Source organism: Kogia breviceps, chromosome 4 (assembly GCF_026419965.1).
Source record: "Kogia breviceps isolate mKogBre1 chromosome 4, mKogBre1 haplotype 1, whole genome shotgun sequence".
NCBI classification, from domain to species: domain Eukaryota; kingdom Metazoa; phylum Chordata; class Mammalia; order Artiodactyla; family Physeteridae; genus Kogia; species Kogia breviceps.
Window position 1 is genome coordinate 171,720,526 of NC_081313.1, and position 26,762 is coordinate 171,747,287.

The 26,762-nt window shown below is 45.5% G+C and overlaps 1 protein-coding gene and 1 pseudogene across 1 annotated transcript in view; both read right to left on the reverse strand.

Moving 5' to 3' along the window:
• Positions 1–26,762, reverse strand: part of PBX4 (PBX homeobox 4) — a 41,838-nt gene extending 15,076 nt beyond the window's left edge. Inside the window, exons 1-2 of the mRNA XM_059063401.2 lie at positions 26,447–26,762; positions 11,287–11,360 (exon numbers count right to left, since the gene is read on the reverse strand). Coding sequence (XP_058919384.2) covers positions 11,287–11,360; positions 26,447–26,676 — 304 coding nt within the window. The 5' untranslated portion in view covers positions 26,677–26,762. The remainder of the gene's footprint in view (positions 1–11,286; positions 11,361–26,446) is intronic.
• LOC136794188 (ubiquitin-like modifier-activating enzyme 5 pseudogene) lies at positions 17,675–18,799 on the reverse strand (annotated as a pseudogene).

Below are 26,762 nucleotides of genomic sequence, written 5' to 3' on the forward strand. Positions count from 1 at the left end.
CACCCACTTGCAAGTTGAAGGGCATTCTTGTGTTGACTGGAGTCACCCGGGGATCACCGATGTCACCGACAACTCCCCCCTCCCCCTCCCCCTTGCCCCTAAATCGGCCTCCAGGTGGGGTTGGTGCTGAGCAATGGCATTCTGACCAGCTGGCCACCCGCACTGTCAAGGGCCCTTTAAATGCTTGTTTCCGGGGGATCACTTGGAACACAGCCTGTCGGTGTGGAGAACTGCCTGCATTTACCTTTGAGACAACGTCCCCCAGGTCAGTTCTTTAAGCAACATTCTAGATGAAGCCATGTTTTAAGTCACTGGACTTTCTCGGTCCCACAGGACTTTACAAGGAATATCGCTTTAGCAAACTCTCATTGGTTTCTGAAATCACAGCTGACGTGCACATTAGATATTCATCAGACGGTGGGAGTATAACACTATGCAAATTCCTATCAATTCTAATTAATCCTTAATTAAAATACATCACAACCTAAGTGCTGAAACCTCAACCAGATATGCAAATTAATTCTCATTTCAATATACTTTTGCATTTGTTAATTTAAGGCCTGCAATTTTGTCATAAACTACTGTATGAACTGCTGATGCTCAGTAAAAACGGCAGGCAGTTTGCCTAGGTTTGTTTCCTGTGGCAACAGGGCAAAAGGAAAAGACAGCGAAACGCTGTAATAGAAAATGCAGCCAAGTAAAACGTCTAGAAAATTAGTCCACGCTCTCCTGTGAGGCTTTGGGAACATTTAAGAGCAACAGCTAAGAAAAACAGCACTTATGGATGGTTTCTGTCTACATTAAACGATCTTATTTCTCATCCAAAGAAATGCTTTAATTTCAACTGAACAATATCTAGAAGCTTCCAAACCTGGGCTACCGTCACCCAAAGGTACGACCTTTATTTTGCTGAGTGCTGCACAGGGAGGTGACCAGACCAGCACCACGCACAACCATGTCCTACCCATTCCCAGGCTGGAAATCAGACTTTTAGGCCTGCCAAGGCCCTAACTTCCCTAAGAGGGACTGTCCCAGGGACTGATATTAAGCAGGTTCTAGGTGACAGTAAAAAGGAGCATTTTCTGTTAAGAGAGATTAGTCACTTTCACACCATTGCCAAGTTTACTGATAGCTACTGTATGCCAAGCCCATAACAGGGCTGGGACATTCTGCAGGCACGCCTGTGCTTTTGTGGGTAACAGACGCTGCATTAAGTTAACACATAGGATAATTTCAGTGGATGGTTAAGCCCTAAGAAGAAACCCGAATAGGGTAACAGATGCTGCAAGAAAGTGCTGCTTCACAAGACTCTGTGTACTAAGGCCTTAAGCTAAGGGCCCCCAACTGAAATCCTTCAGTCCTTGATTGGTTTTTATAACAGCTTTATTGAGAAATAATTCATGTGACATACAACTCACCCATTTCCAGTGAATAACTCAGTGGTTTTCAGTACATTCACCAGGTTGTGCAACTACCACCTAACTTTTCCACTACCTCAAAGAGAGACCCCGTCCCTGTTAGCAGTCACTCCCCACTCCCCACCCCAGCCCCTGGCAACTGCTAATCTCTTTCTCTCTCTTCTGGACATTTCACATAAATGGAACCACACACTATTGTGGACTTTTGTTGTTGTTGTTTTTGTTTGCGGTACGCGGGCCTCTCACTGTCGTGGCCTCTCCCGTTGCGGAGCACAGGCTCCGGACGCGCAGGCTCAGCGGCCGTGGCTCACGGGCCCAGCTGCTCCATGGCATGTGGGATCTTCCCGGACCGGGGCACGAACCCGTGTACCCTGCATCAGCAGGCGGACTCTCAACCACTGAGCCACCAGGGAAGCCCTATTGTGGACTTTTGTGTCTGGCTTCTTTTACTCAGAATAAAGGTGTTTTTTTTTTTAATTGAACTATACCTGATTTACACTGTTTCAGGTATACAGCAAAGTGATTCAGTTTATCTATATCTGTATCTTTTTCAGATTCTTTTGCATTATAGGTTATTACAAGATATTGAATATAGTTCCCTGTGCTATACAGTAGGGCCTTATTGTTAGCATAAAGTTTTTTTTTTCTTTTAAAAAAGTTATTTATTTATTTATTTTTGGCTGCATTGGGTCTTTGTTGCTGTGCATGGGCTTTCTCTAGTTGCGGCGAGCAGGGGCTACTCTTTGTTGCTGTGCACAGGCTTCTCACTGCTGTGGCTTCTCTTGCTGAGGAGCACGGGCTCTAGGTGTATGGGCTTCAGTAGTTGTGGCTTGCAGGCTCAGTAGTTGTGGCTCGCGGGTTTAGTTGCTCCGTAGCATGTGGGATCTTCCCGGACCAGGGCTCGAACCTGTGTCCTCTACATTGGCAGGTGGATTCTTAACCACTGCGCCACCTGGGAAGCCCCAGCGTAAAGTTTTTAAGGTTCATCCATGTTGCAGCTTGTGTCAGAAAACTTCATTCCTTTTTATGGCTGAACAACAGTCCATTGTACAGATGGACCACATCTTGTTTCTCTAGTCATCATCACGGACATTAGATGTTTTTCATAATCCTTGATTTGTCTATTTGCCTATACTAATCCACCTATCTGTCCAATAGAACTTTCCCAATGATGGAATGTTCTAGATCTGCACTAATGTGGGAGCCACTAGCTACATGTGGCTACTGAGCACTTGAGATGTGGCTAGTGTGGCTGAAGAACGCCTTATTTAATTATACTTGCTTTTAATTAATTCAAATGCAAATGACCTCTGTGGGCTGGGCCACAGTCAATCGCTGCAGAGGAGCTATGTAGGCTGATCAGAACAGGAGGCTTATTCATGAGTCACCTGGAGCCTGTGGAGCCAAGAAAGGACACTCCAAGCAACCTGAAAAATAACCCCCCAGCTCTAGGAGATCCGCCCCCTGCACGGCCACAGTGAAATACCACACAGGGGTCTCAGCCCCAGGGCCAGCCAAACACAAAAGGGATCTGAATTCGGGAGGAAGTCACACATTGGCCCGAAGGGTAGTCGTTGCACAGACCCAACCAGAAGGCTGAAGCTACTGATCAAGATGTTGCAATTGCAACAGACCTGAGTGGCAGAGGAGGAAGGGAAACAGGTAAAAAAAAAAAAACAAACGCTGGATTACTTATGCCTGAGAGCTCCCAGCCAGGCCCAGGAACAGTGGTGAGGAAGTAGGAGGCGGTCCTTTGTGTGAGAGTTATTACATCCACTTCCCCCACGGCAGCTGCAGCTGCCCGTGCTCCTTGGCCCGAGAGCAAGGCTGGTGGGGCTGGGACTTCTCGCTCCTCAGAGACAAAGTGAACCCAGGACTGACCCAAGTGAGGCACAGATGCGTACTTGAGGCCAGCACAGGGGACAGTCACAGCTTGGAGAAGACAGAGCAGGTCCCTCGGTGTGAACTTCCCAGGACGCTTGGCAGCTCTTCAACGGGCTGCCCATCTGCAATCCAAGATCCAAAGGTCTTTACGCAAGCTGGCATTCAAGCGAATTTGGAGGCAAAGCCCGACCCACACCAGTGTGTGCGACCGTTCCTGCTCTGAGCCTAAGTCACTGAACGCAAGGCTCTGCCTCAGTTCTTGTCAACACCACATACGTAAAACCCAAACAATTCTGAGTTCTGTCATGCACCCAGCCCCGAGGGTTTCAGGAAAGGGACTGGGCCAGTGTTGGAACCGGGCCAGTGTTGGAACCTCCCAGCTAAAGTCAAAGCTCTCTAAAAAGGGTTTATTTGTTCTCCTCAGGACAGCTCCTCCAGATACCAAGAAGGATGCCTATTTCAAGGGAAGGATTCGGGAAGGGGGTGTACTCCTAGGGTATCCCTGGCCTTCAGAGACTGCAGCAGGCAGGACCACCCAGACACCACACAGAGGAGAGCACAGGTGGAGGGCCTGCGTATCGACCCTGGAAGATGTACCCCTGTCCTTCCCACATGCCGGAGGAGGCATCGGAAGGCAATTCCTGGAACTTGTGGGGTAGTGCTTCCAGGAACGTTCGACAACACAGTTTACATGGAGGATGGCTTTCTTTTCAGGATGATACGAATGATAAGCCTTGGGTTCTAAGTCAGGCCCCAGACACTCAGTCTTCCTGAACCCTGTAAGCTGTACAAGATAAAAAGGATTTCACTTAATAGGTATCAGTCACCAGAAACACTTCTTCATTCAACAAAAATATAAGGTGTGTACACTGTGTCAGGTACCAGGGCAGTCCTAGGACACGGCTCGTCCTAGACCCTCCACTCACCGTTGCAGACAGATTGCAGAGGCCAGGAGCCATCATGGGTGCAGTGAGGGCAGCAGATGCACAGACAGTGCCCCCGCCTGGGGCCTGTGGGTGCAGAGCTCCCTCCCTGAGCCAGAAGAGGGTGTGGAGGGGCAGCACGCAGCCTGGCTGTGGGTTACTGGGGTGCAATCCTCTCTCCGGAGTTTCACTCTGCTCATCTGTACAACAGGAGTGAAGTAAATGTCTGTCCCGGGCCACTGGAGGTTTGGGGTAATGATGCCAGGACTCGCGGAGCTCTCTGGCTGTGGCCCATCAATACCTACTGGGCTTTAAACACTCTGTGCAGGTTTACTGTTTACCCTAAAGGTCTGTCACAGACATTAGCTAGAGGGAAATGTGAGAAACATGGGTTACATCAAGAAGCCAACGTGCCATCTCCCAGTGTGGGCACCCCAGGAGGCTCAGCCGGCAGGATCGCTCATCAGGCCGAGGCCCATGGGAACCCGGTGCAGGATCAGGACACTGAATAGTTTTCTTTGGGCCAAGACTTGGTCATTCCTGGCCATGGTGTTGGGGGAAGCTGAGGCAGCACTGAGATCTCATTTACTTTCTTCGTGGCCCATCCTGGAGACTGTAAGGCCTGCGGCCCATGTGCTGGAAACACAGTGCTTCCACAACTGCACTTCCTACTGATACGAAAAGACACCTGGCCGCATGGAACTTGACATTTAGGCAGCTCTCGGCAGTTGTGATGGGCTAGTGCTTTTCAAGGCTGAGTGGTGCTGCCCCATCCCCGTGCTGCCATGCAGCCAAATGTACCAGGCACCCCGATGTTTGAGCCAATCAGTGGAAAGGAAGCATGATTTTCTGAAGAAATGCCCAGATCTGATGCATGGCCTATGCTCTGAGCCCTACAGCTGCCTTGGGATTCAGCCTGGGTGGAGTCAGAAGCCCTGAGTGTGGTGGCCCTTGCCACCTGGGAGGATGGGACAGGGCAGCGGCGTGGGCTAAAACGGACACCTCAGCCTGTCCTGATGGCAGTAGGTCTCAAGCCTTTTATTTTCTCCTGAAACTGCTGAGTTTGAAGCTGACTGACAGCTGTGTTCACATATGGACATACAGAATCAGATGAAGCAAAAGGAGAAGCGCCCAGACAGAGCACACCCACAGCTCTCAAGAAGCAGTTTCCCCATCAGTCCCGGCATCATCTCACTAATGGGGAAAAGGTCATCAAGAACTACAGCTTCGGGCTTCCCTGGTGGCGCAGTGGTTGAGAATCTGCCTGCCGATGCAGGAGACACGGGTTCGTGCCCTGGTCCGGGAAGATCCCACATGCCGCGGAGCAACTAAGCCTGTGAGCCATGGCCGCTAGGCCTGCGCGTCCGGAGCCTGTGCTCCGCAACGGGAGAGGCCACAACAGTGAGAGGCCCGCATACCGCAAAAAAAAAAAAAAAAAAAAAGAACTACAGCTTCCTGAGACAACAGCTGATTAAACTACTCTGAAAAACTGCTTTTTATTACTACTAAATTCCTTACTTTGCAGAGCTAAGTTGTCAATAAAAACCTCAAGGGCCCACACATCCAAGGAGCTCTGATGACAGAGCCAACTGCTGAGGGCAGTGGGGACCCCCCCACAAAGGGCTGTTTTTTCCCCCTGGGGGCAGGTGGGAGCTGGCAGGGGGACAGCACACCTCAGAGAGAGGCGCCAACACTGGAAGATGTTTATGACGGTGATCGACATCATACAATTCAACGGTCCTGAGGAGCATGTGACTGTAGCCAGTGTCTCCAGGGGATGGACACACACTGGCATGTCCCCCGTGGGCAGTTTCTTCCAGCTCACAGGGCTCTCGGGTTGTGCTACTTGTTCAGCTGTAGGAATGCTGCTTCTCTGGTTCACACAGAGCACTGAAGGGAGTGCTGCGAGGCGTTAAGGGCAAACTTGTTTAACCCCCCAAAAAGCCCAACCTTGTTTACTAGAAGCCATAGTATCTGCTCCCCATAATTTAGATAAGGAACAGACAAGACGGGCCATTAGACGTTCAAACACCTGTGAGAGGCACCTGAGCAGCAGCTTAGTGTGGGACCTACAGGGCAAGGGGCCGTCCGCAGAGCGTGACCTGGCTCTGGGCGTTGGAGCCTAAGGGAAGCGAGGAGGGCAACCAGTGGGAGCTGGTGGGGGACCCGGGTCAGGGGCTGAGGTGGTGAAAAGGGATGCACGCGAGGGAGGAGGATGAGATACACATGAGTGGGGGAGGAAACGACTGATTAAATAAGTAAAAGTGCTGAGGATGATGGGAACAGGGCTCTTGTTGTCAGAGAAAGGAGTTACCAATCTGGAGAGAGAGAAAACTAGAATGAACTCTGTGGTGCTGAACCAGAATTAAAGACACTGAAATGAGGGAATTCCCTGGCAGTCCAGTGGTTAGGAGTCGGCCTTTTCGCTGCCGGCGCCCGAGTTCGATCACTGGTCGGCGAACTAAGATCTCACAAGCTGCCTGGGGCAGCCAAAAAAAAAAAAAAAGATACTGAAATGAGCTCACGGTTTTCAATATATGCAGATACAGTAAAAATAGACATGAATGAGTGTGTGTACACATATATATGCATCACCCACAAATACTCCTGAGCTCTGTGCCCTGAGAGTGACCAGAGCAGTACCACCTCAATAGTAACAAGCATACCCAGGACCAAGATCTACTCTAAGTGGAGCCAGGGCTCCTGGAGAAATGGCTGATTCCGGCCCGGCAGGAGAGGGGAGAATATGAGCCTGGAACATGTTATAGCAGCAAGGAAGGGAATGCTCAAAGGCTGATGGAGACATGTCAGAAGGACATGAGCCAGCTTCAAGGGTCTCACACTAGCCAACTCTGGGACAATTTGAGCATCGAAATGAGTGATAATAGTTAGTAACTGTGATAAAATAAGACTCCATGAATCTATACTGACACAAAATACGAAAATGAATAAAAGGGAAACTGAATGAGGGATAGTCTCAGAATACTTATTACAAAGGGAAAAGGAGCAACTTTAAAAAGGAGAAGTCTGGCAGACGTTATCTCACTTGAGCGATCAAAGTTAAAGTCATCAGTAGGGGACAAGGCAAATGTGGCCACCACTGAGCAGCCTCTGTGTGAGAAGAGGCGTTGCTTCATTTTGACCATGTGTAGCAGAAATCTAATCATGAGGAAACACCAGATAAACCCCGATGGAGGGACTTGCCTGTGACCTTCCAGACGGTCAAGGTCATGAAAGTCAAGGAAAGACAGGGGCTTGTCACAGATGAAACAAGACCGAAGAGATGTGATAACTAAACGCAACAAGATTTTGACCTTTTTGTCCTTTTCTATTGAGGACAGTATTGGGACAACTGGCAGAGCCTGAATGAGATCTGCGGATTCCATGGTGGGCGGGGTATCAGTGTCTTCCTGACCGTGACAGTTGTCCTGTGGGTAAAAAGGAGACTGTCCCTGTTTGTTGGAAATGCACTCAAGTGTGCAGGGGTCACGGGGCATCATGGCAGCAACTTACTTTCCAAAAGTTCGGGGAGAAAATGTATTTGCGTGTTCTTGGCACATTTATGTGGATCTGTGATCGTTTCAAAATAAAAAGTTAAACACACACAAACAAACCTGTGAGAACAAACGTAGACCACTCAAACTACAGTGGCTTTGTGAAGCAAATGGGATGTAAGCTTTTGGGTTACAGAGTGCATAGAGGGTAAAAGAATTAGAACAGAAATATACCACATGCTGGCTCTTATGAAAAAGGAAAGTGGTGGTAAAGATAACAGATAAAATGTTGACTTCTACCTGGGTTAAGGAGTGACACCATGAAGATCCACAATGAGATATTCCTTTGAACTAATAAGATTCCCAAAATCTGCTGTCATCAAACAGAGTCTTTAAAATACAAACAAGTATAAAAGAATATCAGGTCCACTACAATGGGATATCACTTCACACCCACTAGGATGGTTATTATAAAAACAAAACAAAACAAACACAGAAAATAACAAGTGTTGAAGAAGATGTGGAGAAACTGGAACCCTTGTGCACTGCTGGTTAGAATGTAAAATGGTGTATAGCTGCTGTGGAAAACAGTCTGGCAGTTCTTAAATATACAATTACCATGTAATCTAGCAATCCTACTCCTGCGTATATACCCCAAATAACTGAAAGCAAGGTCTCAAACAGATATTTGCGTAGATATTAGCATCATTCTTCACAATAGCCAAAAGGCAGAAACAACCAAATGTCCCACAATGAATGGATAAACAAAATGTGGTTCATCTATATGATGGAATATTATTCAGCCATAAAAAGAAGCAAATTCTGACACATGCTACAACATGCGTGAACCTTGAAAACATTATGCTAAGTGAAATAAGCCAGTCACAAATGGACAAATAGTGTATAATTCCACTTATATGAGGTACTTAGAGCAGTCAAATTCAAAAAGACAGAAAGTAGGATGGTGGTTACCAGAGGCCAAGGGAGTGGGGAATGGGGAACGGGCAGTTAGTGTTTAATGAGTAAGGAGTTTCAGTTTAGGAAGATGAAAAAGTTCTGGAGATGGATGGTGGTGACAGTTGCACAATGATGTAAGTGTACTTAATGCCACTGAACTGTACACTTAAAAATGGTAAATTTTATGTTATGTATATTTTATTACAATAAAAAGTATTCCAACTGTGGTGAGGGGGGAAATATCACATCCTTACATCATTTGGGTGAAACAAATGTAGGTTTAAAATTGAATTTCTCTTTCAGTCACCAGATAACTATTGGAGGCTGGCACCACACCCATAGCCTTATATGTAAGAACTCACACAGTCTTCAATAACCGTGAGCTAAGTGTTGTCACTGTCCCCAAGTCACAGAGAAGGACTGGGGACAGAGAAAGTTTCAGTCACATGCCAGGGTCATGGAGCCAGAGGTAAAGCGTAATTCAGACCCTTTCACTGCTCTCTGCCACCAGCCATGTCAAGTACACGTCAGTCTTGCACCAAAACCGTGTTTAGAAAGAAACATACTTTTATACCACATACGTGCTTTCCACAAGCCCCAGCATAACTCAAGTGCTATGCTCCAAAGTGACACACAACATTCAAATAATTGATCTCAAGAGACCGACTCACTCTGGACTTCCCTGGTGGCGCAGTGGTTAAGAATCCGCCTGTCAATGCAGGGGACATGGGTTCGATCCCTGGTCCGGGAAGATCCCACATGCCGCGGGGCAACTAAGCCCGTGAGCCACAACTACTGAGCCTGCGTGCCACAACTACTGAAGCCCTCGTGCCTAGAGCCCGTGCTCCACAACAAGAGAAGCCACCGCAATGAGAAGCCCGCACACCACAATGAAGAGTAGCCCCCGCTCGCCGCAACTAGAGAAAGCCTGCGCACAGCAACAAAGACCCAATGCAGCCAAAAAAGAAAAAGAGAGACACCAACTCACTCTAAGAAATCAAGTGACAACCTTTCTCTGATGATTTTGGTTTAAATGATGTCTTCACCATCTTTGTGGCTTCTCTTATAAACCATCGTCAAATTGCTATTAACCTTGACCAAGTGATCAAGGTCAGAGGTCCTATCAGTGATAGGACTTACTGACAGCACATACTTCTGACACGATGCACTGAGAAGGACACAACGTTGCTTCTGTGTGATTCCTGCCACAGATGCACAACCTCAGTCTAATTATGAAGAAACAATGGACGAACCACACTGAGGGAGACTATAAAATAATTGAGCAGGTCTCATCAAAAGTATGAAAGCCATGGATGATGAGGAACAACTGAGGAAACTTCACAGATTGGTGGTGACTATGGAGACATGATGACTAAATGCAGTGTGGGATCCTGGACCAGAAAAAGGGCATTTAGGACACAACCTGGGAAAATTCAAATAGGACCTGTTGCTCAGTTACAGAGCATTGTACCAACATCAATTTCCTGGTTTAATCACTGCACTATGGTTCTGAAGGTGTTACCATTAGAAGAAGCTGGGAGAAGGGTATACTCTCTGTACTAATTTTTCTTCCTTCTTTTAAAAAAATTAATTAATTAATTTTTGGCCACGTTGGGTCTTTGTTGCTGTGTGTGGGCTTTCTCTAGTTGCAGCGAGAGGGGGCTACTCTTCATTACGGTGCACGGGCTTCTCATTGCGGTGGCTTCTCTTGTTGTGGAGCACGGGCTCTAGTCACGAGGGCTTCAGTAGTTGTGGCTCGTGGGCTCTAGAGCGCAAGCTCAGTAGTTGTGGCGCACGGGCTTAGTTGCTCTGTGGCATGTGGGATCTTCCCGGACCAGGGATCGAACCCGTGTCCCCTGCATTGGCAGGCAGATTCTTATCCACCGTGCCACCAGGGAAGTCCTCTCTGTACTAGTTTTTCAACTTTTCTGCAAGTCTAAATTAATTCAAAATGAAAAGATTTTCCTGGGCTTCCCTGGTGGCGCAGTGGTTGAGAGTCCGCCTGCCGATGCAGGGAACACGGGTTCGTGCCCCGGTCCGGGAAGATCCCACATGCCGCAGAGCGGCTGGGCCCGTGAGCCATGGCCGCTGAGCCTGCGCGTCTGGAGCCTGTGCTCCGCAACGGGAGAGGCCACAACAGTGAGAGGCCCGCGTACCGCAAAAAAAAAAAAAAAAAAAAAAAAAAGATTTACCTTTTTTTTTTTTTAACAAAAGAATTTGCAGTGGCAGAAGCTTCCATGGGGATTACTTTGGATGCTTAAAACAAACAAAACAAAATTATGATTCTACTTTCCTAATTCTGTCATCTCAGATCCTTTTGTAAAACAACTGAATGCCACAATGCCTCTGAGGTCTTGCACCTAGAATGCAGCTGCTTGTTACTCACTGGCAACAGTATTTCTCTAGTTACAAACTGCAAAATAAATGAGTGTGATACACCGGAAAGCAGGGCTCTGACAAAGCAGAAATGAACCAACTGAACCATCGCTGCCAGAGAGGGGTGTCCCGAGCAAGATGGCCCACGACGCACATTAGGGCTAAGCCAGGACCAGAGGTGCGAGGTTGTTGTGGTCCTGGTGCCACACAAGAAGTGTCTTCTCAGCGGCCTACCTGTCTTTTCCTTGATCTCGCAGAGCACACTGAAGAGAGCAGGCTTCATCTGATGACGATTCAGAGCATGCTTTCTGAAAGAGAGGTGACAGAGCAGGTGAGAAAGAGAAGAGTCATTCTGTGCATGAGAATAATAATCCTCTATACTGAGTCTGCTAGGTCTGTTGAAAAACCCTCTTATTAAAGAACAAAACCATAGCACTTCAAATGAATTCAATTTGTACCAAATTCAAACAGTAATATTCAAATATTCAAAACATTTCTCTTTAAACACTGCAGATTTAAATAATGCAAATAACTCATCAAGAACTATGAAATCTCAAGGTCCAATAATTTGAAAGCAGTGTTCACACTATGGCCCTAGAGTAGCACTTTAATGCATAAGCAGAAACCCCAGCCATCCTAGCCCAGTGTCCTGCAACATTAACTTAGCAAGGACTTCTCTGGTGGCAGAGTGGTTAAGAATCCACCTGCCAGTGCAGGGGACATAGGTTCAAGCCCTGGTCCTGGAAGATCCCACATGCTGCGGAGCAACTAAGCCTGTGAGCCACAACTACTGAGCCTGCATGCCACAACTACTAAAGCCCGCGTGCCTAGAGCCCATGCTCCACAGCAAGAAGCCACTGCAATGAGAAGCCCGCGCACCGCGAGTAGCCCCTGCTCGCCGCAGCTAGGGAAAGCCCACGTGCAGCAACGAAGACCCAACGTGGCCATAAATAAAGAAGAGAAATATTTTTTTTTAAAAAAGAAAAAAACCCTTTAACTTAGCAGGTGGTTACTGAGCAGCTTCTAAGTGCCACACACCATTCTAGTGTCACAGAGACACAGACAGATGAGGTCCCTATCCACATGGCAGGAAGGAGAAAGTGAGACACCACACGACACCATACACACACATGCAAACACACACATATCCACCATCGGCAGTGACAGGTGTTTTGTGGTGACTTAAACTAGAGCGATAATTAGAAGGCTTATTAGCGTTTGCATGTCTCTAAGGTGACATCAAAGCTGAGATCGGAATGACAAGGAGAAGTCAGGCAGGAAGAGATCTGAAAAGAGTAAATATTTAGGCAGAGGAAGCAGCCATCGCAAAGGCCCTGAGTGAGAACACCCTTGGTTTGTTGGTCTGTTTGTTTTGCCACGCCGCACAGCACGTGGGATCTTAGTTCCCTGACCAGGGATTGAACCCTCACCCCCTGCAGTGGAAGTGCAGAGTTGTAACCACTGGACTGCCAGGAAGTCCCCACTCTGGGCTTTTTTTAAACATCTTTATTTGAGTATAACTGTTTTACAATAGTGTGTTAGTTTCTCCTTTACAACAAAGTGAATCAGTTATACATATACATATGTTCCCATATCTCTTCCCTCTTGCGTCACCCTCCCTCCCACCCTCCCTATCCCACCCCTCTAGGTGGTCACAAAGCACAGAGGTGAACTCCCTGTGCTATGCGGCAGCTTCCCTCTAGCTATCTAATTTACATTTGGTAGTGTGTATATGTCCCTGCCACTCTCTCACATTGTCACAGCTTACCCTTCCCCCTCCCCATATCCTCAAGTCCATGCTCTAGTAGGTCTGTGTTTTATTCCCATCCTACCACTAATCTCTTCATGACATTTTTTTTTTTTTTTTTTAGATTCCATATATATGTGTTAGCATACGGTATTTGTTTTTCTCCTTCTGACTTACTTCACTCTGTATGACAGACTCCAGGTCTATCCACCTCATTACAAATAACTCAGTTTCATTTCTTTTTATGGCTGCCACTCTGGGCTTTTTAAGAGACCAGGATGCTGTGGAATAAGGAGTGAGGGAGAGAGCCATGTGGTGAAGTTGGAGAGGCAAGTGGGGCTGACTGGAAGAGCCTTGTCAGGGGAATGACTCTGGCTTTTGCTCACCTGTGATGGAAACTGTGGTCGGCAGAGGAATGGTCCCCAAAGACGTCCACATGTTAATCCTCAGAACCACTTACAAGGGAAAAAGAACTCTGCAGATGATTCATGTTAAGGACTTTTAGGTGGGAAGATTAACTTGGATTATGGGCCCCATCTAATCAGGTCTTTAAAAAAAAATTGAAGGATAGTTGATTTACATTTAATCATGTGTCCTTAAAAGTGGACAGACTCTCCCAGCTGTGGTCAGTGAAAGAGATGCAACGACATAGGGTCAGAGACACTATACTGTGGGCTTTGAAGATGGAGGGACTGCGAGCCAAGGAATGCAGGTGGCCTCGACAGGCTGGAAAAGGCAAGGAAGTGGACTCTCCTTCAGAACCTCCAGAAGGAATGCCCTGCTAACGCCTTGATTTTAGCCCAATGAGAGCCCAATGTTGGAATTGGAACGTACAGAAATGGAAGATAACAAATTTGTATTTTTTAAACCACTAAGTCTGTGGTCATTTGTCACAGTTGGCAATAGAAAACTAATTAATAGAAAACGAATACAGGAAGCAATGGAGGATTTTACAGAGTGTTTTTCACACGACCTGTATTGCATTTTTTAAAAAAACTTTTAATAATTTTATTTATTTGTTTATTTATTTATGGCTGTGTTGGGTCTTCGTTTCTGTGCGAAGGCTTTCTCTAGTTGTGGCAAGTGGGGGCCACGCTTCATCGCGGTGCGCGGGCCTCTCACTGTCGCGGCCCCTCTTGTTGCGGAGCACAGGCTCCAGACGCGCAGGCTCGGTAATTGTGGCTCATGGGCCTAGTTGCTCCGCGGCATGTGGGATCTTCCCAGACCAGGGCTCGAACCCGTGTCCCCTGCATTGGCAGGCGGGTTCTCAACCACTGCGCCACCAGGGAAGCCCATATTGCATTTTTATTAGCGTTGATTTCTTTGAGATATAATTTACACACCATGAAATTCACACTTAAGTGTACATACAATTCAGTCACTTTTAGTAAACTCATGACGTGCAACTATCACCACCTAATTCCAGGACATTTTCATCACCCCAAGGAAAAACCCTGTTCTCATTAGTAGTCATTCCACATTTCCCCCTCCTCCCACTCAGCAACCTGCCTCTACAGATTTGTGTAGACATTTCATATAAATGGAAATCATACAGTATGTGGTCTTTTGTGACTGGCTTCTTTCACACAGCATGCTTTCATGGTTCATCCAAGATGTTGTGTATCCGTGCTTCATTCCTTTTTATGGCCAACTAATACTCCACTGTTTGAATATATTTTATCTATTCATCAGTTGATGGACATTTGGGTTATTTCCACCTTTTGGCTATTATGAATGATGCTGCTATGAACATGCATGTACAAGTTTTTGTGTGAGCATATGCCTAGGGAGAAAGGCTGGGTCATAGGGGAACTCTATGCTTAATTTTTAAAGGAAATGTCAAACTTTTGCAAAGTGGCTGCACCATTTTACATTTCCATCAGCAACTTATGAAGGGTCCAATTTCTCCACCTCCTTGTCAACACTTGTTACTGTCTTTTTTTTATTATAGCCACCCCTGTGGGTGTGAGGTGGTATCTCACTGCGGTTTTGATTTGCCTTTGTCTAATGGCTAATGATGTTGCACATCTTTTCATGTGTTTATCAGCTATTCTTTATTTTTATTTTTTTTCTGGGGTATTTTGGTCTTTTTAAAAAAATATGTATTGGAGTATAGTTGATTTACAATGTTGTGTTACTTTCAAGTGTACAGCAAGCCATTCTTCTTTAGAAAAACACCGGTTCAAATCCTTTGTTCATTTTTAAATTGGGCTATTTGTTTTTTTATTGTTGAGTTGTAAGAGTTCCTTATATATTCTGGATACTAGACACTAATCAGATATATGATTTGCAAATCTTTTCTCCCATTCTGTGAGTTGTCTTTTGACTTTCTTTTTCTTTTTTTTTTTTTTAATTTATTGATTTTATTTTTGGCTGCTTTGGGTCTCCGCTGTTGCACGTGAGCTTTCTCTAGTTGTGGCGAGCGGGGGTTACCCTTCATTGCGGCGAGCACGTTTCTCATTGCGGTGGCTTCTCTTGTTGTAGAGCACAGGCTCTAGGCGCGTGGGCTTCAGTAGTTGTGGCACACAGCCTCGGTAGTTGTGTGGCTCATGGGCTCTAGAGTGCAGGCTCAGTAGTTGTGGCGCACGGGCTTAGTTGCTCTGCGGCATGTGGGATCTTCCAGGACCAGGGCTTGAACCCATGTCACCTGCACTGGCAGGCGGAATCTTAACCACTGTGCCACCAGGGAAGTTCCTTGACTTTCTTTATAGTGTCCTTTGAAGCACAAAAGTTTTTCATTTTGATGAAATCAAATTTATCTATTTTTTTTTTCTTTTGTTGCTTGTGCTTTAGGGGTCATATCTAAGAAGCCATGGAGTAATTCAGGGTTACAAATGTTTATGCCTATATTTTCATCTAATAGTTTTTTTTAATAGGATTAACTCTTACACATAGGTGTTTCATCCATTTAATTTTTGTACAAGGTGTAAGCTAAGGGTCCAACTTCATTCTTTTGCATGTGGAGATCCAGTTTTACCAGCACCATTTGTGGAAGAGACTTTTCTTTCCTATTGAATGGTTTTGACACCCTTGTCAAAAGTTAGTTGACCATAGATGTGTGGGTTTATTTCTGCACTTTCAATTCTATTCCACTGATCTACTTGCCTAAGCAAACTGCATTTTATTTTTATTTTTCTGCTAAAATAATAACTTTAATGGAAGATATAAGACAAAAAATTAGATAAGATTTGGTAGTGTATAAGACACCAGCAGGGTACAGTGCCAAATTAAGAACAGAAAAGAGATCTTTAGAAGATAGCAGGTTCTAATACGTATATGTATAACTGTTTCAATTTGTGTACACCTGAAACTAACACATATTTTAAATCAATTATACTCCAATAAACATTTTTTTTAAAAAAAGGATAGTAGGTTCTAGCTATTTATCAAACTATATAAACTTATAAGTAAAGACTTACCAAATTAATGTACCAGAGGTACCAAATTAATATACCAAAGGAATGGGATTTAGAAAGACTGCATTTTTTTGAAAGTCAAAGCATCTCTAGGAACTAGAAAAGTTATTTTACAGATGACTACACTAAAATTTTAAACAACAACAAATGACCTACTAAGGCAACGTAAATATGTTTCAAGGCTAGAAAAACTATCCCCATACTTTCCTGGCATCACTCTAACCATAAGAATCGCAGTATGCTAAAATCTCAAAGCTAATATATTAAACATATTTGATATTTGGGGCTTTCTGAAATTATTTTCAGAATTTTACTTTACAAGTGGGAAATGCCCTTTTAATTTTTTAATGACATTTTCCTCCTAGAGATAGAATTTAGACATTTATATCTTTTCAGAGCAAAAAAAGTCATCAAAATAGGAGACTAGCATAGTACCAGCCTACAGATAATGGTTACACATACATGTGTCTTTATTAGTCTCCAAACCATTAGGAATTTATTTCAAACAAGGCTCTCTAAGCCTTCATTATTTATATGCAAAATCCAGAGGAAACCAGTTTATCAAATTACGATTTAGTGGTCACAATCAGGGAAAATGATACTCTTCCCTGTGAAGAAATACATGTCAGTCGTTGCAGAGCAATTTAGACCTCTTTTATTGTCTGTTTTCCAGGACAAACCTTTGTCAATATCTAATCACCCACAGAATCAAATTTAAATAAAGTATTAGAAGGTAGCCCATATGATGGGTATAACTTAGATGATCTTAGCCTAAATTTATCTTTTGCTCCTCAATAAAGCACACTGACTCCACAGATGATGTTCCACAGATGATATGCTTTTTCTTAGTCAGTGCAGAAATATAATTTGTACATCCTGAAAATATCTTTATCTGTCTATCCATGAAGAAAACTTCCTCTTATTTACCTCTGTCTTGTTTTGAATATATAATTGAGAGGTTTACAAACTTTTCCAATGACTGTATTTCAGCATGTGTTTCATCAGGAAACATTTGAAAGGATGTTTTTATTTTATAGGTTTACTATTTGAAATTCATTGTTGCTCAAGTTAGTAGTAGTGGGCAGTTTTCCTGTAGGGAGTAATTCCAAACACAATGAGTAGGTGCCTGCTGGCTCTAATCAATAGGTTGTACCCCTTGTCCTTTCCCTATATTTGACCACACACTATTCTGTTGTCCATGGTCTCAGGTAAATCAAATTGGTCCTTTCTTCCCACCCCTCCCAAAAGGCCAAAACAGTTCAATGGCTAAGATTTAAATAAGATTTATAACTGCCTGCAATAATCCTTTGAAATTTTCTTACTAGAATGAAGCATGAGTTTTAGGAGAGTTTCTGATTTAGTTGAGGGGAGGGGAGTAACAAGCAAAAGTCACAGTATTTTTAAACAGTATAACAATTCAGTGAAGATCATACATCAACTCATGTTGTCCTAAGTTTTCTCAGTTTTAAATGATTTTTTTTTAATTGCTAGGGAACAGGTTTAGACACAGGAAATAAAATACAGGCCAGTCCATTATTTACATGTTCTTCATCTTGGCCATGAGGTCTTCCAAGCTTTCACCAGAATCTTCCACTGTTACTTCAGGTACAGAATCTTCTTGCTTTGGGGGAACTGTATATGCCACTGTAATTCCTTCAGGTATGTCAGGAATTGGACCTGAAGAATTTTTCAGTTCCTCTTCTGAAACCTCAGGTACCAACTCAATCCCCCACTCATTGTCCTCATGTATGATCTCTTCCTCTTCTTGAACAACCTACTGTGTGGGCAGTGCTGTTATCTTTTTCTTATATTCTTCCTGTTGCTTCCTACAATTTCTGTCATCACACTGAGGATTTGGCTTCATGGACATAGTAGGGAAAAAATCCTGCATTGCACTGTATCCAAGGTAAAAACTAACAGTACCAACATTTAACAGAAACTTTAACACATTTTGTACCAAGATCCCAGCAACCACTCCCATAGTGGTAAGAAGACTGGCTGCACAAACACCTTCTTGTTTCAGAGTCTTCTCAAAAATATTTGCAGCAACTACAAGCGGTGGAGCACACGCAAAACAAGCAGATTCTCCAGGAATTATGAGCTGTATATGCCCTGAAACTGCATTTTCACTGACCCCAGACTCCATCCATGTTTGTCTAAGCTCATTACAAGCTGTATTTATTGTCACTCAAGCTTCAAAACTGTCCACACAGCTAAGAACTAGGTCAAAAGGTTTTCCTTCTTCTAATCCACCATTACTTATTCTATTCATGAAAGGTTCAAAGTTTTCTACTGTGGTTATATTGTAGTTGTGTACTTCCAAAAGAACATTAGGATTAATGTTCCTCAAAGTATGTTCTGCTGCTTGAACTTTATTTAATCCTGCTTGATGAGATTGGAAGAAAAGTCTATTCATATTGGCCAGTTCCACCTTGTCATAGTCAAAGAGTAGCAACTTACCAATGCCATATCTAGTCAGCATTTCAGCAGTCACACTGCCAACTCCACCAACACCTACTATTGCTACAGCAAAGGTACGAATTTTCTCATAGTAGCTTACAATTTCCATTCATTTCAAGGCCATCAGGCGGTGTCTCCGCCCCTCCCACGGGCCTCTCAGCCCAAACTGCATTTTAAAAAGATCACTGTGGCTGCTCTCTGGAGACTGGGCTGGAAGGCAAATATGGAACCAAGGATACCAATCTGGAGGCTATTATAGCTGGAATAGTCCAGAAATGCTGTTGGCTTAGTTTAGAGTTATGATAGTAGACATAAAATGTAGATAGATCTTTGGTTTGGGGAAGGGAATCAACAGGACCTCCTGATAAACTGGTGTAGGGTTTTAGGGAAAGAGGAGGTTCAAGGATAACTACTAGCTTTAGGTCTGAGCAACTGGATGGATGGAAATATCATCAACTTCAACAGGGGAGACTGGAGGGCAGCAGGTTTGGGGGAGAAGGATCTGGAAAGGAGGGTTGTGCTTTGATCAGGTTTCACCTGAGATCCCTATGAGCTACCCAAGAGGAGGTATCAAGTAGGCAGCTGGCACATGGACATAGACTCAAGGTGGGAGATAAACAATATAAAGATGGAGTCCTGGGCATAGAGATGGCACTTAAAGCCACAAGACTTGAGGGAATCACTATAGGACAATGTAGATAGAGAGCGGCCCAGGCCCCAGGCTTAGGCATCTGTACTTGTAGAGGTCAAGCAGATGAGAAAATCCTGCAGAAGAGACTGGGACCCAAACTGCCAGTGGGGAGGAACCAAGAACAGTTTCAAAGAGAGAAGAGTAATCTGTGAGAAATGCTTCTGAGAGGTGAAGTGGGAGAAGAGACCTTGGATTTAGCAATATGGAGGTCACTGGTGACTCAGCAGAGTAAGAAGGTTGGGAGAATGTAGGTGGAGGTGGGAGAGGAAGTGGAAGTAGCAACCACAAACTCTTTGACACTTGATCCCCAAAGAAAGTAAAGAAATGTAGCAAGTGCTAAAAGAAAGGGTGTGTATTAATCATGTTTAAAATTTTCTATCTTTTATGATGCTTTGACATCCTGGGGCAGGGAGAGACTGCCCTTCCCAGGGTGGACTAAATCCAGATATAGCAAACAACTTGCCTGAGAGTGTGCCTTTCATATGCAAACTCAAATCCAAAGGCCACACTCCCAATACCTCTTTTATCTAACTCTCAGCACCAGTCAAGATGCCCCCTACCCTCTTCCCTGGTGGCACAGTGGTTAAGAATCCACCTGCCAATGCAGGGGACACGGGTTCGAGCCCTGGTCTGGGAAGATCCCACATTCTGAGGAGCAACTAAGCCTGTGAGCCACAACTCCTGAGCCCGCGTGCCACAACTACTGAAGCCCACGTGCCTAAAGCCTGTGCTCCGTGAGAGAAGCCACTGCAATGAGAAGCCCATGCACTGCAACAAAGAGTAGTCCCCGCTGAATGCAACTAGAGAAAGCCCGCATGCAGCAATGAAGAACCAATGCAGCAAAAAATAAAATAAAATAAAATAATAAAAAATCCAACAAAATCCAACTCTTAGGAAAAGCACACCAAGGACAGCAAGACTTTCCTTTGGCACTAGACAAAGCCAGGCTAAGCATGTTAACCCAGGAGCAGAGCTAAAACCTGCAAGCAGTCTAAGAACACAGACTGCCAGGCACCAAGTTGACTGGTATCTACAGAACCTCCTTAAGGGCGATAAAAAGAAAATCTCAGCTCTGAAATTTTACTTCCTGGCTCTGGACTAATAGATCCTCTCATGCTAATGCTATCTGGTTTTAGGAAATTCCAAACCATAAATTCCTCTTCTGACCCCTTGCATTCTTTGATGGGCGTGCTGAAAGCTCAATGCTTTCTGATATGCATTAATGTACATACTTCTAGAGGTCTGTGTTTCCATATTTAGTATCCTAGAGGTACCAAGACGAGGGGCACACCATTCACTTGACAGTACATGCCTTGCCATTTGAGTAAGTTTTAAGGATAGTCAAACTTATGTCATCATCATCTCCTTTTAATATTCGGAATTTAATCCATATTCCAGGTAAAGTCTGCAGAAATACTGGAGGAATGAAGGAAGTCATGCAAATTTTGACTAGTAGAAAATATCCAACAAGTCATATATGTAAAAATCAAATTTTAAAAAAATTCAGAGAAATCTTTTCTTCCCAAGGAAGGCTATGTAGGCCCTAATTACAGTATCTGTTATGTTGCCCAAAGGCCAACCTCTAAATATACTATTTTTAGTTTCAGGTTCACCACAGCATATGCCATATAGCTTACTCGTAACACATGTATAATAGTGATCATTCTCCATCATATTTTTATTCGTTATATGTAAAGTTTTTTTGCCCTAAAAACCTTATTACCATTCCCCAATGATCATTTTCTATTACACTCATGTTCTACAAACTAACACAAAGTTGAGCTATGGTTTTATAGACCATGTAAAGGAAATATAGAAACAACCCTGGCACTTCTAAAACTTGATTTCCTTAGACTGAAAATATAAACAGATCCTGAAACAACAAGGTCCCAAGGCCCCAGATCAAATGTTTCATCTAGAGAAAAAAAAAAATCAACTATTTTCTGATTTTTATTTGTTTATTTCTAATTTTCTTTCTATATTAAGTAGGCAAAACAATGCTAATATGTGACCCTTGTGATTAATTTAAAATCCCTTATGCCCACAAACACAACTTAGGCTCAAAAATAATTTCCATTTGTCAGATTAACCACCTACTAGGTAAAATGATTCATGAAAATTGCAATAAATGACACGCTATCATCTCCACTCTTGAGACTCTGACCTCTCCAAGTGTGGTCTGGGATCAGCAGCACTGGTGCCCTTGGGAGGTGGTTAGAAATGTGGACTCTTGGGCCCCACTGAGACCTGCTACATCGGAACCTGTGCAATAAGATTTCTGCAGAGATTTGCTGCAGGTCCAGCTAAGAGAAGCATTGCTCTAGAACACTGCTGTCCAGAATTTTCTGCAAGGATGGAAATATTCTCTACCTGCATTAATATGGTAGTCACTAGCCACACATGGCTACTGAGCACTTGAGAGGTAGCTAGTGTGACTGAGGAACGAAATGTTTGATTTAATTTTATTTTTGTAAAAAACATTTATTTATTTATTTATTTATTTATTTAGGCTGCGTCTTAGTTTGACCCATCTTAGCTGCGGCATGCGGGATATGCGCTGCAGCGTGCAGGATCTTTAGTTGTGGAAAGCGGACTTCTTAGTTGCACCATGCATGCAGGATCTAGTTCCCCGACCAGGGATTGAACCCGGGCCCCCTGCATTGGGAGTGCAGAGTCTTACCCACTTGGCCACCGGGGAAGTCCCTGAATGTTTAATTTAATTAATGAATTTATTTTTGGCTGCATTGGGTCTTTGTTGCTGCACGCGGGCTTTCTCTAGTTGTGGTGAACAGGGGCTGCTCTTCGTTGTGGTGAGCGGGATTCTCACTGCTGTGACTTCTTTAGCTGCGAGCACGGGCTCTAGGCACGTGGGCTTAGTAGTTGAGGCAAGTGGGCCTAGAGAGCACGGGCTTCAGTAGCGGTGCGTGGGCTCAGTTATTGCGGCACGCAGGCTCTAGGGCATGTGGGCTTCAGTAGTCGTGGCTCGCGGGCTCTAGAGCGCAGGCTCAGTAGTTGTGGCGTACAGTCTTAGTTGCTCCGCAGCATGTGGGATCTTCCTGGACCAGGGATCAAACCCGTGTCCTCTGCATTGGCAGGCGGATTCTTAACCACTGCACCACCAGGGAAGTCCCCTGAACGTTTATTTTAATTCATTTTAATTTACAAAGACACATGGCAAGTGGCTACCACATTGGACAGTGTAGCTCTCTAGAGCATCTTCATGCCCTTGCAAGCAAAAGGTCAAGAACTGACCACAACAGCCAAATCTGTCAATCTGGCAGCACAACCCACCTGTCGTTCCAACATGCAGAATGACTTGAAGGGCCAGTCCTCCTCAGCTGCCTCTTCCAGAACATAAGGTCTGGAGCCCAGGTCTCCAGGACGACACGGTTGACCATTCTGCTTCCTTTTAAAATCAGGTTTCCAGGGCTTCCCTGGTGGCGCAGTGGTTGAGAGTCCGCCTGCCGATGCAGGGGACACGGGTTCGTGCCCCGGTCCGGGAAGATCCCACATGCCGCAGAGTGGCTGGGCCCGTGAGCCATGGCCTCTGAGCCGGTGCGTCCGGAGCCTGTGCTCCGCAACGGGAGAGGCCACAACAGTGAGATGCCCGCTTACCACAAAATAAATAAATAAATAAATAAATAATAAAATAAAATCAGGTTTCCAAAACTCACCCCTCAGCCTTCCCAGCTCTAGAGTTTTCACACTGACTTGTTAGCAATCTCTCTACTAGACAAAAAAGTGAGTCCACCACTGACGAGGGGCAGCTTCCAGGCCCCAGGACACCTGAGGCCTGAGGATTCTCAAAGGTGTGGTACACAAGCACACTGTCGGGGGGCGTGGTTAGGAGGGGACCCACAGATTGCACCAGATTTTCAAAGGGGCCAATGATTCAAACACTGGTTAACAACTCGGGGAGGGAGGGAAGAACTTTGTAAACCTGAGAGTCCTGACAGAGGAGCCCTCAACCCTAGTTTGATAACCTTATAAACCCTTCATAAAGGTATTCAAAAGAAGCAAAGGAAACAAATCTATGTAAATTTCAACATGTTGTAAAATTTATTATTATAAAAACTAAGGCTACACATGATAGAGTGACATACTCAGAAAATCCTTGGCAAACAAGAGAAAATTTCCTGCCTTCCCGGTCCCATATAAGAAACGAATGAGAACGTGATCAGTGAAAGATCCAAATCAGAAAACACAAAACTGTCCCTCTCTAGGAAAAGCTCAGGGTGTCACCAAAGAAGGTCAGAAGATCATTCAAGAAGACTGGTTACCTATCACACAGGAAATTTCCAGCTGACGTGGGCTGAATTTCAACCAAGACAGTGCATTCCAAACTCCCCGGTGTCCCTCTACTATCTGTGTAGCCAGAAGGAAAAACAATACACAGTTCACTATTTGAAGACTATTCAGCTATAATAACAAAATGAATTACACACAAGCATGTGGAGCTGCCTTCCTAATAACGTAGAAAGGTGTAAGAAAGAATCCAGGTTTAAGGAGAGTAGGTGTGCTTCCCTTCTTTAAATACACGGTGACAAAGCAGGTTGAGAAGGCCTCCAATCTGAGAGGAAAAATTCTTTCTTGCTAGCCAGTTGAGCTAAATTGACTCTAGGGGCTCTTAAGGGGTCGGCAGCGCACAGAGATGAAACTGTTCTCTCTTGTTTCAGAGAGAGGACAGGGTCAGAAAGACCTCACCAGTTGAAGTGAAGCCAAAGGCCAGTGAAGCCAAAGGCCTCACCCAGTTGGCTGATCAGGAAAGACACAATCTGCTTCCCTGCCCAAGCTGATAATCTACCAGGCAGCAAGGTTTACTATGAGGAAAAGACCCACCCAAGCTGTGTTTTCTCCAGAGTGGAGTAAGTGGCCCGCCCACTTGAGGACTGAAGGCTAGTGTCTGGACTTGGGTGACTTTTAGGGCCTTGAATTTATCTAAAGGCTATGCAAGGAGTGGGGCAGATGTGAAGCTTCCAAAGACTCAAAATAAAAGCTCCAGGGATCTTTCTACCTGAGGAAGAAACCAGGAATCAGCTACCTAACAGCTACGTTGTAAGGCAAGTGTAATGACCTGCTGTTCAGTTTCTTAGCCTTAAAAGAAGAACGACTCTCTTTGAGAACAGCAAGAAGAGGTGACTGCATTCCATTCTAAGCCTACCTAGGGGAGTCTAGAATCTCAAGAGATTGGTACAAGAAAAAAGTAGCAGCCTCGAGGCAGTGCAGGGTGACACATGCCGGAGGAAGGCCACATCTGAGCAGAGTTCGCTCCTTAAGCAGCTCCTGGCCTAGAACAGAAGGAACACAGGTAGCTCCACAAGCACCCAAAGCACTGTTTCTGTGGTTCCTGGGTGTGAAGAGCCCGTTTTCCCACTTCCCTAGCTCCTACCAATCCTTCCAGAATCTAAGTGCCACAAAACTTTACTGAACGCTAGGTGCCAGGCATTGTGCACAGCCCTGGGAATACAAAAGAAAGTACAATGCCCTTGCTCTCAGACTGGCTTAGCGGAGAAGGCATCACAGAAGGACACCCTCTCCCGGCCCAGCTCTTTTGTGCCAGGAATTACCTCTACTCAGCACACTCTTATTATGATGACTGTTTATGAGTTAAGTCTCCCACACACCTTCCTTCTGAATGAGCTCTGAAAGGGCAGAGAACATCTTAGCCATCTTGGTTTCTGTAGCACCTAGCACAATGCTCCAGTGGTGTGTGGTGGGGTTATGTGTGTGTGACACTCTTAACTTTCCAGATAGAGGCCGTGAAACTGTGGAAAGAGTAGACATTCCACAAGAAGCAAAGGCAAGAAAGTTTGAAGAATAAATGCCTGCCATATCCACCTTTTACTTGTCTCCTCCTTTCCTGGGGCTGCTGTTCACCTGGCTTTGTAACCCCTCCTCACTAGAAGGTTCTAGGCACTGCACAGTCCACACCACTACACCCTGGTCCCATCCACAGGGACCATCCCTTACCCCCAAACAAGTCCCATTCAACATGACCTCATCCTCCAAAAGGACGTCATTCTGTGCTTTGCTACCTTCTGATAATTCAAGCAGGCCCCAAACATAACAGGCTGCCTTGTGAAGCACATTTTACTAATCCTGGCTCACTGACAAGTGGTGGGTGGAGGTTAAGTGGGACAGGTGGTCTTAAAACCACTGTGATTTTCCCACTGCAACTGAAATAAAATCCAAACTCTTTCCTGAGATTTGGCCCCATGTGATCCTGGTTCCAGACTCTCTCTGCTGTACTGGGGGACTTTCAGTCCCTGGCTCTGCATTCTTCCTGCCCTTTCCCACCTTCGGGCCTCTGAAGGTGCTGTGCCCTCTCCTGGCTTCCCACAGCTTGCCATCTCTTTACTTACAGCTTTTACCACAACTTATACTTAGTTTTGCTACTTACTTTCTCTCCCTCAAACCATGAGCTTGAGATCAGTGACTACGTCAGCACCCAGCTCCGTGCCCTGCACATAGTGTCTAATAAATATTCGCCAAATTAATAAAAAAGAGGGTCCTCTGTCCCCATCCAGCTTCCCCACTAACCTTTTTTCTGGATGCTTCCCGAATCAAATCACACCATCTCTTCATTCCCGAGTCCCATTTCTCACAACTCATTCTCTATTACCTGCCCCCACAACTTCCCATCCTCATAAATACCACTGATCCATTTAGTTGTCCATCCTTCACAAATCCCGTGTGCACCCATCTCTCAGCCCTTACACCCCCCAACACTCCTCTTCCCCCTTACATCCATAAACCCTGAAACCACCTTTCACCATAAACCTCTCCATCCACAAACTCCCCTTAAACCCATCCCTCTCACCCCAAGATGAGCTCCTAAAACCCAGCACCCACAGCTTAGCGCCATAAGCCCCCTTTCAATCCGTTCCATTTTAACCCCAAACATCCCTTCGGCCCCCCGCCCCCGATCTGCCCTCTCCCTCTCCGCCTACACTCACCACCCCATCTCTCACTCTGCACCCTCCTCACCCCTCACGCCCCCAGCCGCCCCGGCCCTGGCCCCTCGGCCCGCCCCCTTCACTAAGCGACTTTGGGTGGCCCCCGCCGAGCCCGCGCCATCACCTGGCCTGCGCCTCGTCCAGGCTCTGGTCGGTGATGGCCATGATCTGCAGGATGTCGTCCGTGTCGGAGCCCGATGGGGGCCGGGGCGGTGAGCGGCGCGGGGCAGGGGGGCGGAGGCGCGGGGCGTCCATGAGCCGCGAGGCCTGGCGGGTGCTCAACCAAGTAGCAGCCGAGCTTGGAGAGCTCGCGCGGACGTCGTAGCCAACCGCCGCCGTCTGTGCGCGTACCATGCGCGCCCCCGGGCCCCGCCCCCGTCCGCCTACGGCCAACCGCCGCTAGCCAGGCGACCTCGCCCCGCCCAGGGACACGCCCTACT